Below are 14,326 nucleotides of genomic sequence, written 5' to 3' on the forward strand. Positions count from 1 at the left end.
GTTCCAACCTAGACATAGACCAACTCAGAGAGATTTAGATGCAACTGAATCCTAGCTGGGCTCTCCCAAAGCAGCAGGACTCGGGCACGTGGGGGTTCCACGGTGGCATAATCCACGGTGGGGGCAGTGTGAATTTCTCTTGCTTCTTTTCACACGGCTGACTCTGTTCCTGTCTTTTGTTTCCACTTCTTCCTTCTTATAGTATGTGGGCAGCCCTCCCGCGCCCTGCCAAACCTGGTGAAGAGAATTATCGGCGGTCGGAACGCTGAGCTTGGCCTCTTCCCGTGGCAGGCCCTCATAGTGGTGGAAGACACATCAAGGATACCAAACGACAAGTGGTTTGGGAGCGGGGCCCTGCTCTCTGAATCCTGGATACTCACAGCAGCCCACGTGCTGCGTTCCCAGCGCAGAGACAACACAGTCATACCTGTCTCAAAGGACCATGTCACTGTCTACCTGGGCCTACATGATGTGCGGGACAAGTCAGGAGCCGTCAATAGCTCTGCTGCCCGAGTGGTACTCCATCCAGACTTCAACATCCAGAACTACAACCATGACATAGCTCTGGTACAACTGCAGGAGCCTGTGCCCTTGGGAGCCCACGTCATGCCCATCTGTCTCCCGAGACCTGAGCCTGAGGGTCCAGCCCCTCACATGTTGGGACTGGTAGCTGGCTGGGGCATCTCCAACCCTAATGTGACAGTGGATGAGATCATCATCAGTGGCACGCGAACCTTGTCAGATGTCCTACAGTATGTCAAACTACCCGTGGTGTCACATGCGGAATGCAAAGCCAGCTATGAATCTCGTTCGGGCAACTACAGCGTCACAGAGAACATGTTCTGCGCTGGCTACTATGAGGGTGGCAAGGATACATGCCTTGGGGATAGTGGTGGGGCCTTCGTCATCTTCGATGAGATGAGCCAGCGCTGGGTAGCCCAAGGCCTAGTGTCCTGGGGAGGACCTGAAGAATGTGGGAGCAAGCAAGTATATGGAGTCTACACAAAGGTCTCCAACTATGTAGACTGGCTATTGGAGGAGATGAACTCCCCCAGGGGTGTCAGGGAGCTCCAGGTGGAACGGTGAAGGCAAGCACTTCCTCCGGGCTGCCACCCGGCCCCAGTTCAAGTGAGGTTGTACCACACACTGCCAACAGTATATTCCACGTTACTTACCAGACCAAATAAACTGCAGTGCACTCGTGCCCCTGAGATAGCCCCAACCCCCAAGACTGGGGTGAGTAATATGCAGGGGAAATCTCTAGGCAAGAGAATTCAACCCAAAGCTTCAACCAAGCCTCTTCCTCTCTCTTAGCTTCTCCTCTCCAGTGGGGCTGGGGGTTCCAGAAGGCTTGGATCCTCTCTAAGAGTCAACCACTCCTAATCACCTTTCAAGGTCATGGAGCCCAGTGTTGATGTATAAGAAACCTTGGTCCTGATAATTAGGAAACGATTCCTTCAGCTAAAGTCTGTATCCGTGTATTTGCCCAGCCCTGGTTTCTAGGCTTGCACTGAGTCTGGTTCTTCAACTAGGATATAACAGTTCAGGTTTGGGAGACCAAGATCAGAGCCTGAGCTGTCCCCCAGAGAACAGTATCTGGGAGCACTTTTGTTCCTGGGACGTCTCTTAAAAGCTTCCTGCAGTGCAAGGCTTGTGCCTCGTGCCCTCCGTTAGTTTCAGACAACCAAGAGGGTATTATGAGGACTCTGGTGACTGAGGGAGGAGAGCAGCAGCAGCTCTCGAAAGCCGTTCAACACACGCTGTCCACTCAGGACACATCAGGCCTCAACACCTTCCACTCCACACAAACACAGAGCAACCTTCCAGCTCTGGAAAGTGTCAGCTACAGACGACCTACCCCCCAGCCATATGTATGACGACTGGTGACTACTTGAAGAAAGCGAAGACTGCCCTACTGTGCCCCACGGTGCCCCACAGTGCCCCATGGTGCCCCACTGTGCCCATTGCTTCTCAGCAGATAAAGAGAAGAAATATGGACACAAGACTTGACAGGTCACTTCAGTATGTGATTGAGACTATACTTAACCCAGAGCCTGAGCTCGGTGGAGAATGTACCAAGTGGCGTACTCCAATCTATCTACCCCTTGGTGTTCTGGGGGTCAAGGTTGAGGGACAGAGTCTCACTCACTTAGAAGAGATAGAGAGCCCTGAGTCTTGGGTTCTGTCACGAACTCCCCCTTCAGCTGCCCATATGACCTTTGCCATCATTTTCTCCTGCAAACCTCAGTCTGCTCATCTGGAAGGTGAGATCAGAAGATCCCTACGCTCTCAACGGGCACCTCCCTGATTGCTAGCATCGGCCGTGGCCCTCACAGGCTGAGTGCTCACTGTCCCAGGAATGTCCGTCAGACAGAAGCAGCTGGAAAGGCCTGGAGAGGGAATGTGGAGGGAACTGGGAACTGGGGTCATCAAATCACACTCCGATATCCATGAATGGCACATATAAATGATACTATATTTTGTATATTTAATGTCACGGGCTCCGCTACTCTACAAGGGCCTCTGCACTCCTTTTCTCTTGTCAGGGGTCTACAGCGGCAATAAATCTGTGGATAACCAACAACCCTGGTTTGAGAGTTTGCTGTGAAGTGTGCTCACTCATTTTGAGCTTTTAAAAAGACAAGTACATTCATTAGGTCCCCACCCCCACTGCAGGCACAGCTGCTGGCATCTAGGGTAAGGAGGAAAAGGTGGTGCCTGCTATCTGTTGACATATTTCTTTCTCAGCAGTAAGGCTGTAACTCCCATCACTTAAGTGCCCACAATGTATACCCATGGCTCCAAAGAGCTCGAACTAGCAGACAAAACAGGCCTATGTCCTCACAGATGTTAACAGAAGTGAAGTGAGCTAACTTTCACCAGAGGAATGAGATTTGAGTATTGTGAGGATGTAATTAAAAGAAGGGACAACTCTGTATAACTATGGGGACTCGGAGTGACTTAGTAGACGTGAAAGAGACCACAGGGGAGGACAGAGAAGGGGCACAGTGGACAAGAGAGAAAAACCTTGGCTAAAGATGCAGGGGACAGTGACACATAGGCTTAAAAGCCCTGCTCTGGCCTGTCCTCTAGCCAGAGGTTCTGAGTACATCCTGTTGGATTCATGTTGTGGTACTAGTTGTTAAACTCTGCAAACTGCTGAATACCCAACCCCCCACCCCCAGAAATTCAAGTTCAGCAGATCTGAGTACAGCTATCGTGTCAGGGAAAGTGACAGAAGGCTGGGCTACTGAGTGTCTTAGTGAGACATAGCGAATCCTACCATGCATGATAATGCAGACAAGGCGGCTTAGGCCTGGGTAAGTGGTTCATTAGCAAAGCTTGAGCAGTGGGCATCTCCTGAGACACTGCACAAATGGGGATGCAGGGCCAGCATCGTGCACTGTGAGAGTGGTGCTTCTTCATGGAGCGTACACATGGTTTGCCTTAATTTGGGGTTTGTATCATACTTTTGGGTGTGTGTCATGCTTTTATATGCTGCTGAGAACTAAAACAATTCTAAATCAGCCTTTGAAAGCTCTACATACTGCTGGTTTCAAAGACTGCCATGTCTTGAACTTTGCATTTCTGATTTGTATTTTCCATTAGTGATGTTGACTTTGTATTGTGGTTGGTGCATTATTGCTGGGCCATGGAACAGGGAGATATATTAGCCTACATCTATTAGTTTTCCGTCATCTTAATGACTGATAAGAGACAGGCATGAAAGAAAAGGGAAGCGACAAGAATGTGGCCAGTTCGGACATCAGAAGAGGTCTGGATTAACCAGGAGAGGGAGGAAGGCTTGTGGGCGATGGGGTTGAGGACTCAACTTTGCAAAGTTTGAAGCTGGTAAGGAATCAGGAACTTCAGAAGAGAGGCCACGTTGAAGTCGTGAATTGATACTCACTAGCAGTAGGTGGGGTAAGGCCTGGAGATAGAAGGTATTGTCTGGTGGAAGATTGCAAAATACAAAATGAAGCCAAAGGTATGAAAGAGAAGATTAAAGGCAAAGAGAAAAGTGCTTCAGTAGCCAAGGAGAGAGACTGGAGAGCTGTGAAGTAGTTACCCATGTGGTGTGGCCTGAGGGTGTTGGCAAAGGCCTCAGGGGTAGACAGTCATCAAGGTAGGATCCATACTGCCATTGTCCTTTCTGAGGGACTGTCGGGGTGCAAGCTGCCTGTGTTTGAACTGCTTGACACCCCTGACACCCCAGTCTCCCTCTATCCTCTCTCTCCCTCTCAGGCAACTCCTTCCTTCCCTCCAGTCTGAAAGGCTTTCAACTCTTCCCCCAGAGGCAGGAAGCTGCAGTAGCATTGTCCCCTCCCCGTGGCATCCAGAAAAAGTCTTGTTCAGTACCCAGGCTCGGCTCGGCTTCCTTCAAACACACAAATCTTTTAATCTTACCACAGTTCCTAATTTCAAACAAGGGTCTGTTTTCCCCTCCCTCTGTTTCTCCTTTGCTCTTTGAAGTTGAAGTCAACTTATCCTTCACTTAAAAGGATAGCCAGCTTCAGGTGGTTGGGGATCCAGGGATAAGAAGTTGTAAGAATAGAGAGAACACATCAGACAACAATCTTAAAACCAGCATTCTCCCACATCTGGAAATATCGGTGTTGAGGTTCTATCTAGGACCCAAAGCTACCAGAGTATATGTGTACAGATTATTCCAATGGCTGCCTTATTTCTAAGTGTAATCAGTTAATAGCACTTTCATCTAAATCCAGGTCCAAAGAGAGGAAAGAATTTGAAGGGTTTTAGAGGGGCTTGATTGCAAGGGAAAAGAAACACTGTGAGATGAAGAGAGGTTGATACCATGTGGGTGCGTGCGTGCGTGCGTGTGTGCATGCGTGCATGTACACACACACATATGAAAAGCCTTGACCCTGTTTTGTAAAAGAAGAAGAGATGGAAAATATAGAAGGGCATCCATCCCTAGGGCCCTGAGTGTCTGCTGGAATGCAGCAGGATGTTGGCTGGGGCTGGTGCATAAACTACTTGAAGCAGCACTGGGGGATGCTAAGGATTGGCAAGGAGGCAGGATATTTGCCAGTGATTCAGTCCAATCTTCGCTTTGAAAGTGGCACATGGCTGCCTGGATCCAGAGAGTTCTAAGGGTCCTGGAAGTCATATTGCTCAGAGTTAAGATGCTGGCTGGAGGGGAGCAAGCCCAGGGTTGGGGTCAGGTGATCCAGAATTATATTTGTGCCATTTCCCCATGGAGTGACCTTTGGCAAGCCAGAAACTTTCTGTAGACTTTGACTTCTTGAAGTGTATGATAGGAAGAAGACACTGGGTGGTTTCTAAGGGCATTCAGCCGTAGGTTGGAGCAGCAAGGAAGGCAGAGGATGAGGGGAATAAGTAAAAAGACCATCACTGTGGCAGTGTGTAATTCCACAGACCCGGAGGAAGAGCCCCCAGTGATGGAGTACAAAGCTTCTTATTAGGAGTCTGACATTTTTGAGTCACAGAAAACCAACATCAATAGGGAAGAGGAGAGAAAAAGAAGGGGGAGGTGAATCTACACGTTCACAGAACTGAAAAAACTATGACCAAAGCCAGTAGGGTGGTTTCTTATCAGAGCTCAGCACTGGGATGTGACACCGGCCTCAGCCCTCATTTCCATTCCATCCATCCAACAGTGATAAGCTGGTAACCCCAATGGGTAAGGCATAGTACAAAGTATGACCTGTTCCTCCCTCCCTTGGCTACAGTGTGTGGTCTCCCCAAGTTCTCCCGGAAGCACATCTCCAGGATCTTCAATGGACGCCCAGCCCAGAAGGGTACCACTCCATGGATTGCCATGCTGTCACAACTGAATGGGCAACCCTTCTGTGGGGGTAGCCTTTTAGGTAAGAAGAAAGTAAAGGGGCAAAAGACCCAAGGCTGGAAACAGGGTAGAAACTAAGGAACAACCTTCCCTTGAAAACTGACTGATTCTTCCTTAAGAATCACTGCCCCAAAAGTGTGGTCAAGGGAGGCTGCAGCTGGAACCAGAGGCAGGTATACGCCTGTTCTAATTCCTTGAGCTATGGAGCACTTCCTGGTTCTGGTCAGTCTCCTGACAGACTGTTGAAAGTGAGTTGCAAATCAATGCACATACATGGGACACAGAGCTGGAATGTGGCTGAGCTGCCAGAGCAGAGAGAACCAGAAATGCACCCCTACCCTCCCACCCTCCCAACCCCCCTCACCACCACCACCATCAGCAGCAGCAGCAGCAGCAGCAGCAGCAGCAGCAGCAGCAGCCTTGGAAATCAAGGACAACGGGCTTTAAAGGGCCTTGGATGTGTACTTGAGAATTCAGATCAGATCCTAGAAACAGGCAGATTTCTCAGCACATTCTGGCCAGTTCAGTGGGGATCAGGGCACAGGACATGACCAAGAAAGAAGGGAAAGCAGATAATCAGAGAACACCAGTGACAGACTGAGACAAAAGGGGCAGTAAACATGGGACCTAGAACGTAAGAGGGAGAGAACTGAGGATAGAATAAGACAGAAATAAAGGTGATAACTGACAATGAGAAGAGATACCCAAGAGAGAGGAAACGTCAGGAAAGAAGAAAGGGAGGGCGGAATCCTATTGAAGGGACAGAAGAGGCAGAGATAGAGAGCAAGAGTCATGGTGGTGGAAGGAAGGGAGACCAATTGTCATGTTCCCAACTTCTTTAGGAGGAGTGAAAAGCAGACTTCACCCATTGCTTTAAGACTTTGAAGTAGCTTTCCAAGCATTGACTTTTTGTGTCAATAATGTTCATCCAGTATTGAAACTGGTTGTACGTTTATGTTTGAAAGCTGAAATTCACTTTACCATAGACCCAGCAAAAAGCTACTTCACACTTGACCACAGCTCTGTAGATCTGCAATCTCTGCTGCTGCTCCTCTTTGGAACAGAGGTGGAGTAGACAGGAGAGAGCAGAGACCAGAAGGGTTCTAATAGAATTAGGAAGGGGCAGAACACTGTGGCTGTGCTCACACTGAGGGTCAGTGGGGGTGGGGAGCTGGCAGAGTTCAGAGATTAACTTTAGTTAATCTCTGGGCAAGCCAGAGCATACACATAGATTCATCCAGAAAGCCCTGCTCTAAAGCAGGATTTCCTAACCTGTGTGCCTCAGCCCACCTTACCCACTGCTCCAATAATCCCTAGCCATGGGCTGGCTCAGGGTGTGCCTGAGCAAAGAGGATGTTCTGTGCTGAGATTTGTCCAGAACCAGAAACCAGAACATGTGACTCCTTCTGAGAGGGACAAGTAGATTCTGGGAGCTGTTCCAGAAAGAACCTTCTACCTTCGACTCTGAACTAGAGCCTAGATCACTGATCCACACTCCCCAACCCAGCCCAGCTCAGTCTACAATGCTTTTTTTTTTTTTTTCTGTTTGGCTCCCACTGGATGTGTCCAGGCCTCAGCTATTGCTGTTATCTCCATTGAAGGAAGGTTAAAAGCTTGACTCTGCATTAGACAAAGATCGAGAGCCCAATCATCCAGGGCAAGATGGCAGCCAAGAAGTGCACTAGGACCCTAATCAAGAGTCGCTAGCTCACTGTTACTCCAGCCACACCATTGTTCTGAGGGACCATAGTTGTTAATAACAGAGCTGGCTTGGAACAGTGGTCCTCAGCCCTGACTGTGGTAGGATCCTATCATATGCCTCTGCTGTTTATGGCCTGGATAGAGATCACAATGCTAACACCTTTCCTAATTTTCCAGGTGATTCCAGTGTGCAATCATCTAGCCGGCTGCTAACATAGTCCTCAGGACTTGCCAAGTTTTCATGTACACAGGAACTACTTGGGGGATCTTGCTAAAGACATTTTTCATTTCTGGGGAACCTCCAGGTGCTGCTAAAACTGACATCAGGGCCACACCCAAACAAGCAAGGCTGGGGATGAAGGAAGTCCTCGCCAGAATTTTTTTAATTGATTATTTTATTTATTTACATTTCAAATGTTGTCCTCCTTCCAGTCCTCCCTCTGCAAACTTCCCATCCCAACCTCCCCTCCTGAATATCTCTAAGAGAGTGTTTCCCCAACCTCTCACTTCTACTTCACCCCTCTAGCATTCCCCTATACAGGGGCAACAAATCACACAGGACAAAGGACCTCTCCTCCCATTGATGCCAGATAAGGCAGTCCTCTGCTCCATATGTGGCTGAAGCCATGGATCCATCCATGTATACTCTTTGTTTGGTGGTTTAGTCCCTGAAAACTCTGGGGGATCTGGGTAGTTGATATTGTTGTTCTTCCTATGGGATTGCAATCCCCTTCAGTTCCTCCAGTCCTTCCCCTAACTCTTCTAGTGGGGTCTCTGGGCTCAGTCTGATGGTTGGCTGTGAATATCTGCATCTATCTTAGTCATATGCTGGTGGAGCCTCTCAAAGGACAGCCATACTAGGCTCCTGTCTGCGAGTACTTCTTGGTATCAGCAATGGTGTCTGGGTTTGTTGTCTGTAGATGAGATGGATCCCTAGGTGGGGTCGTCTCTGGTTGACCTTTCCTTCAGTCTCTTCTCAATTTTTTGTCCCTGTGTTTCCTTTAGATAGGAACAATCTGGATTAAAAATTTTGAGATGGGTGGGTGGCCCCATCCCTCAACTGGGGTCCATGCCTTTCCACTGGAGGTGATCTCTTCAGGTTCTACCTCCCCACTGTTGGGTATTTCAGCTAATGTCATCCCTGTTGGGTCCTGGGAACCTGTTGAGGCTTGTTTTGTATCTGATTATATGGTCAATTTTTGGGAAGGTACCATGAAGTACTGAGAAGAAGGTATATTCTTTTGTTTTAGGATGAAATGTTCTGTAGATATCTGTTAAATCCATTTGTTTCATAACTTCTGTTAGTTTCACTGTATCTCTGTTTAGTTTCTCCTTCTATGATTTATCCATTGGTGAGAGTGGGGTACTGATATCTCCCACTATTATTTTGTGAGATTCAATGTATGTTTTGAGTTTTAGTAACATTTCTTTTACAAATTTTGTGCCTTTGCATTTGGAGCATAGACGTTCAGAATTGAGAGTTCATCTTGGCAAAGTTTTCCTTTGATGACTATGAAATGTCCTTCCTCATCTTTTTTGATAACTTTTGGTTGAAAATCAATTTTATTCAATATTAGAATGGCTACTCCAGCTTGTTTCTTGGGACATTTGCTTGGAAATTTTTTTCCAGTCTTTTACTCTGAGGTAGTATCTGTCTTTGTCACTAAGGTGTGTTTCTTGTATGCAGCAAAATGCTGGTCCCTATTTATGTATCCATTCTGTTAAGCTATGTCTGTTTATTTGGGGAATTAAGTTCATTGATGTTGAGAGATATTAAAGACCAATGATTGTTGGTTTCTGTTCTTTTTGTTGTTTGTGTTCCTTGTGAGAAGATTAATTTCTTGTTTTTCTTGGTGTAGTTTCCTTCCTTGTGCTGGAGTTTTTCTTCTATTATCCTCTGTAGGGCTGGTTTAATGGAAAGATATTATTTAAGTTTGGTTTTGTCATGGAACATCTTGGTTTCTTCATCTATGGTAACTGAGAGTTTTGCTGGATATTGTAGCCTGAGCTGGTGCTTGTGTTCTCTTAAGGTATGGCATCTGGCCAAGGTCTTCTGGCTTTTAGAATCTCTGTTGAGAAGTTTGGTGTAATTCTGGTAGGTCTGCCTTTATCTGTTACTTGACCTTTTCCCCTTACTGCTTTTAATATTCTTTTCTTTCTTCTGTTCATTTGATGTTTTGATTATTATGTAACAGGAAGGATTTCTTTTCTGGTCCAATCTATTTGGTGTTCTGTAGGCTTCCTCTATGTTTATGGGCATCTCTTTCTTTAGGTCAGGGAAGTTTTCTTCTATAATTTTGTTGAAGATATTTATTGGCCCTTTGAACTGGGAGTCTTCATTCTCTTCTATACCTATTATTTTTAGGTTTGATCTTTTCATTGTGTCCTGAATTTCCTGGACATTTTAGATTAGAAGCTTTTTGCACTTTTTTGTTTGTTTGTTTGTTTTTGACTATTGTTTCAATGTCTTCTATGGTATCTTCTAAACCTAAGATTCTCTCTTCTATCTCTTGTATTCTGTTGGTGATGCTTGCATCTGTGACTCCTGATCCCTTTCCTAGGTTTTCCATCTCCAGGGTTGTCTTCCTTTGTGATTTCTTTATTGTTTCTTTTTTTCATTTTTAAATTCTGGATCATTTTGTTAATTCCTTTATAAAATGATAATTCCTTTGTTTGGTTGTGTTTTTCTGTAATTCTTTAAGGGATTTGTGTATTTCCTCTTTAAGGGCTTCTATATGTTTACCTGAGTTCTCCTGTATTTCTTTAAGGGAGTTAATTATGTCTTCCTTAATGTAATCTATCATCTCATGAGATAGGATTTTAAATCATAATCTTGCTTTTCAGGTATGTTAGGATATCCAGGGCTTGCTGTGGTAGGAGAGCTGAATTTTGATGCTGCCAAGTGGAATTGTTTTCTGATGCTTGTGTTCTCATGATTGCCTCTAGCTATCGGGTTATCTCTGGTGTTAACTGGCCTTGCTGTCTCTAGAGTCTATCCCTCCTATGAGCCTGGTTATGTTGGTCCTCCTTGGATCTGGCTGCCTCTGAGTGTGGGAGGAATGTGCCTAATCTGTGAGCCTGGCTGGGGCAGACCTCCTGGGAGTCAAGCTTAGTCTGGATGTAGGTAGGGTAGTGTGTGCTGGAGCAACCAATCTGTTCCCAGGTGAAGTTGCAGACCAGAAGGAAGATGTGATCTTCCACAGCAGGGCAGGAGGTCCTATGTCCTCTAGACCCTGGGGTGGGGGCGTGGGTGCCAGTTTGGCCAGGTATTGGGGTGGAGGTATGGGACTCACCTGTGAGCCTGGTGGTATCAGAATTCCTGGGGCTCAAGCTGTCTCTGAGTGGAGGAGGAATGGGGAGCTGGAACACACAATTTGCTCCCAGGCACAGTTGTAAACTGCCTGTCCCGGAATTTTGAGAACCCACTTATGACTAGCTGATACTTACCCATGCCATGGGCTTTAAGAAAGCCCAAAAACCTCTTTAAAATGTCTAGTCCTGGCCTAGATTGAAATAGGGAATTAGAATCACAGTCTCAACTTTTCTTCTTCTTCAAATAAGGAAGTGAGTGTCTGACTTGGGACCATGAACACATGGAGGTGGGGTTGGACACTTGCAGGGTCTTAGATGGTGCTCTTGAGTAGCAGTAAGGACCTCAGCTTGACTCACTGGGAGGTGGGATGGGACAGGGCAGGACATAGGATGTGTGTGCTCTATTCTTCAGGTTCCAACTGGGTTTTGACGGCTGCTCACTGTCTCCACCATCCACTTGATCCAGAAGAGCCAATCTTACACAACTCACATTTGCTCAGCCCTTCTGACTTCAAAATTATCATGGGTGAGTCCGGGTCAAAGTCTCTAAAGCCAGCTGTGGTTCTTGGAAGAGAGTCCAACTGCCACAATTTTCAAGACTCTCCTTTACAGACTAAAGACCACCTGCTGGCTCAAATCAATTTAATGCTCTGTCCGGGTCCAATTAAGAACTAAGGCTACACATAGCAGCCTGTAAACGTCATAAGGGGAGCATAGTCTGTTGCAAGAGGGAAGCAGGGATTTTTGAACCTTGGGAATTTGTAGGAAAATGTAGCTGTGAATTAGTTAACCACTTTAGCTCCTAGCAGGTCACACATGCAGAGCATGCACCTAAGAACTCTCTGGACTGTGAATGAGACACACACACATACACGCACACACACACTCACATCAGCTAATTTTGGTATGCCTTGACTAGCTCAATGGCTGAGCATTTCTAATCCTCTCTGCAGCTAGCATACACTCACCCCTCCAACTTTCCTGAGTCAACTTGCTAAGTCAACATTTCATTTCTGCTACGCCAGACCCAATTGGGGGAGTGGTCCCTTTGGTCACTTTCCCACATTCTTACATGGCTGGTAGCTCTCTTTCCTGCAGTTCTTCTGAGTCGTGGCAATTCTCCTCTCTCCTTCCTCTATTCTTTGGCCTCGAAATCTAAAAGTCCCGCTTTTATCATCCTGCCCAGCCATTGGCTGTTGGCAACTTTATTTCCCAATCAGAGTCAACTGAGGGCAGGCTTCCTTTAGCATCTGAATGTACAGATTCCCATGTAATTCTGGGAGCTGAGTAAGACAAATCATTAGAACCAATCCCCAACAGGGAAATAACTTTTTAATGCACATCAAGACCTTTAGTAATTAAAACTTTGTTTTTGGAGTTAAGAGACTCTCCTTTTGTGACCTAACTTGCCTTACAAATCAGTCTCAGAGGACTTGAAAGATGACTCAGCAGTAAGAGCACCCACCCTTGCAGGGCTCCAGAGTTCCTTTTCTGTGTCAGCAACCCCAGTCCCAGAACATCCACTTCTGACCACCACAGGTACCCATGGGCATGTGAATGGCACACGTGTACACACACACACACACACACACACACACACACACACACACATACACACACTCTAAAACAAAAAAATCTTTTTGAAAAACCCAAAACATAGCACCAGGAATAAATAGCTCAGAAATATTTTCAATATTTTTATTTATTTATTATTCTATTTTAAGATTAGTTTTAGTTTACAAAGCTGTGTGTGTGTGTGTGTGTGTGTGTGTGTGTGTGTGTGTGCGCGCACGCGCGCAATTTTGGTTGGTTCTTGCCCTTCTTCACCCTGCTCACCTGTCTCCCTGCTATGCCTTTTTACTCCCAATATTCCTCTATCCACTTTGCTCTATTGTCTTCCCTATCCCAATCCCCTTAGAGGCTTTTTCTGTTCATGTGGATTCCATTCTAGTTTCCTGGTCTTTGCCGATATATTCTCCTATCTACACATGCATATGTAACAGTCCAAGGCTCAGACATACATGTGAGAGAGAGTATACAGTAGTTGTCTTTCTCAACCTGGGTTATCACATAGGGAAATCCTCTAACTGAAGTACCCGAGAGGCTTCCCTAAGCAGGCAACATATGACCCAGACAATAAAGAGTAACTATTATCAACAAGACACTCTGGTTAATAATAATGTTAGAGGTGGAACCATGAGAATATGAGGGGTATGGAAGGTAGAACAGGATGGCTGAGAGGGAGTAGCAGAAAGAAGGTCTTAAGGCTGGACCAGGTACTAGATGGGACTGGGGCTGATAGGGAGCAAGCACCCACTTCACTCCTGCCTCACACACCTTCTGTGGCCCAGGAAAGCACTGGAGACGCCGCTCAGATGAAGACGAACAGCATCTGCATGTAAAGCACATCATGCTCCACCCGCTGTACAACCCCAGCACATTTGAGAACGACTTGGGTCTGGTGGAACTGTCAGAGAGTCCAAGGCTGAACGACTTTGTGATGCCTGTCTGTCTGCCTGAGCACCCTTCCACTGAAGGTACCTGTCTTAGTCGGGGTTACTGTTACTGTGGTGAAACACCATGACTAAAAACAACCCAGGAAGGAAAGGGTTTATTTGGCTTGCACTTCAAATCACTGGTTTTTCACTGAAGGAAGTTCAGGAACTCTCACAGGGCAGGAACCTAGAGCCAGGAGCTGATGCAGAGACCATGGAGGGTGCTGCTTACTGGCTTGCTCCTCATAGCTTGCTCAGCCTGCTTCCTTATAGACCCCAGGACCAATGCAGGGATGACGCCGCTCACAATGGGCTGGGCCCTCCCCCATTAATCACTAATTTTAAAAATGCCCTACAAGTTTGCCTCTAGCTCAGTCTTATAGAGGGTATTTCTCAACTGAGACGCCCTCCCCTCTGGTAACTCCAGCTTATATCGGTTGGCATAAAGACTAGCCAGCATAGTATCTCTCTCGTGACCATATCCTGTACTGAAGCTGCAGCAATAGCCAGGCAATCTTCTCCAGAGTTGCGGAGGCTATAGAAGGACAGATACCTTGTCTCAGAGTGTGTGTGATTTCCCACTGCTTCCCCTACAACAACAAAATTGGAACTAATTCCATGGTGACACAAGTTGTATCTGGCACAAGATAAACAGGCATATGTGTTTTCCATATAGGAACCACACAACCAGCCTAGGGACTACAATAGAGGATGCAGCATCCTATTGTATTAGTGAGCTAAATAAGTTCAGGGGAGATTCTGAGAAAGGAGACACGTGCCTGCAGGAAGAAATTATTGCATGTAGTCTGGGGGAGGGTAAGGAGGAGGCTGGAGTTAGGGAGTAGAAGAGTAGAAAGTGTCAACCTTTTCTGAAAGTCCTGTTAGTCAAGAAAACCTGCCATTTTATGCTGTCAGGCCCCAGTATGACAAAGTAGCATAGAGAGAGAAAGATGGTGGGGGTGTGGCTCAAGCTGGCAACAGAGCTTTG

General features: G+C 46.6%; 1 protein-coding gene across 3 annotated transcripts in view; it reads left to right on the forward strand.

Moving 5' to 3' along the window:
- The window catches only part of Masp1 (MBL associated serine protease 1), a 70,352-nt gene that overhangs the window by 48,283 nt on the left and 7,743 nt on the right, over positions 1-14,326 (forward strand). For 2 of the 3 annotated variants that reach the window (XM_087576853.1, NM_022257.2), the window contains 3 exon segments: positions 5,715-5,852; positions 11,256-11,369; positions 13,195-13,380. In XM_087576853.1, the coding sequence (XP_087432979.1) occupies positions 5,715-5,852; positions 11,256-11,369; positions 13,195-13,380 (438 nt within the window). 3 annotated transcript variants of the gene reach the window in all.

This window comes from Rattus norvegicus, chromosome 11 (assembly GCF_021556685.1).
Source record: "Rattus norvegicus strain SHRSP/BbbUtx chromosome 11, alternate assembly SHRSP_T2T, whole genome shotgun sequence".
In the NCBI taxonomy this organism is placed as follows: domain Eukaryota; kingdom Metazoa; phylum Chordata; class Mammalia; order Rodentia; family Muridae; genus Rattus; species Rattus norvegicus.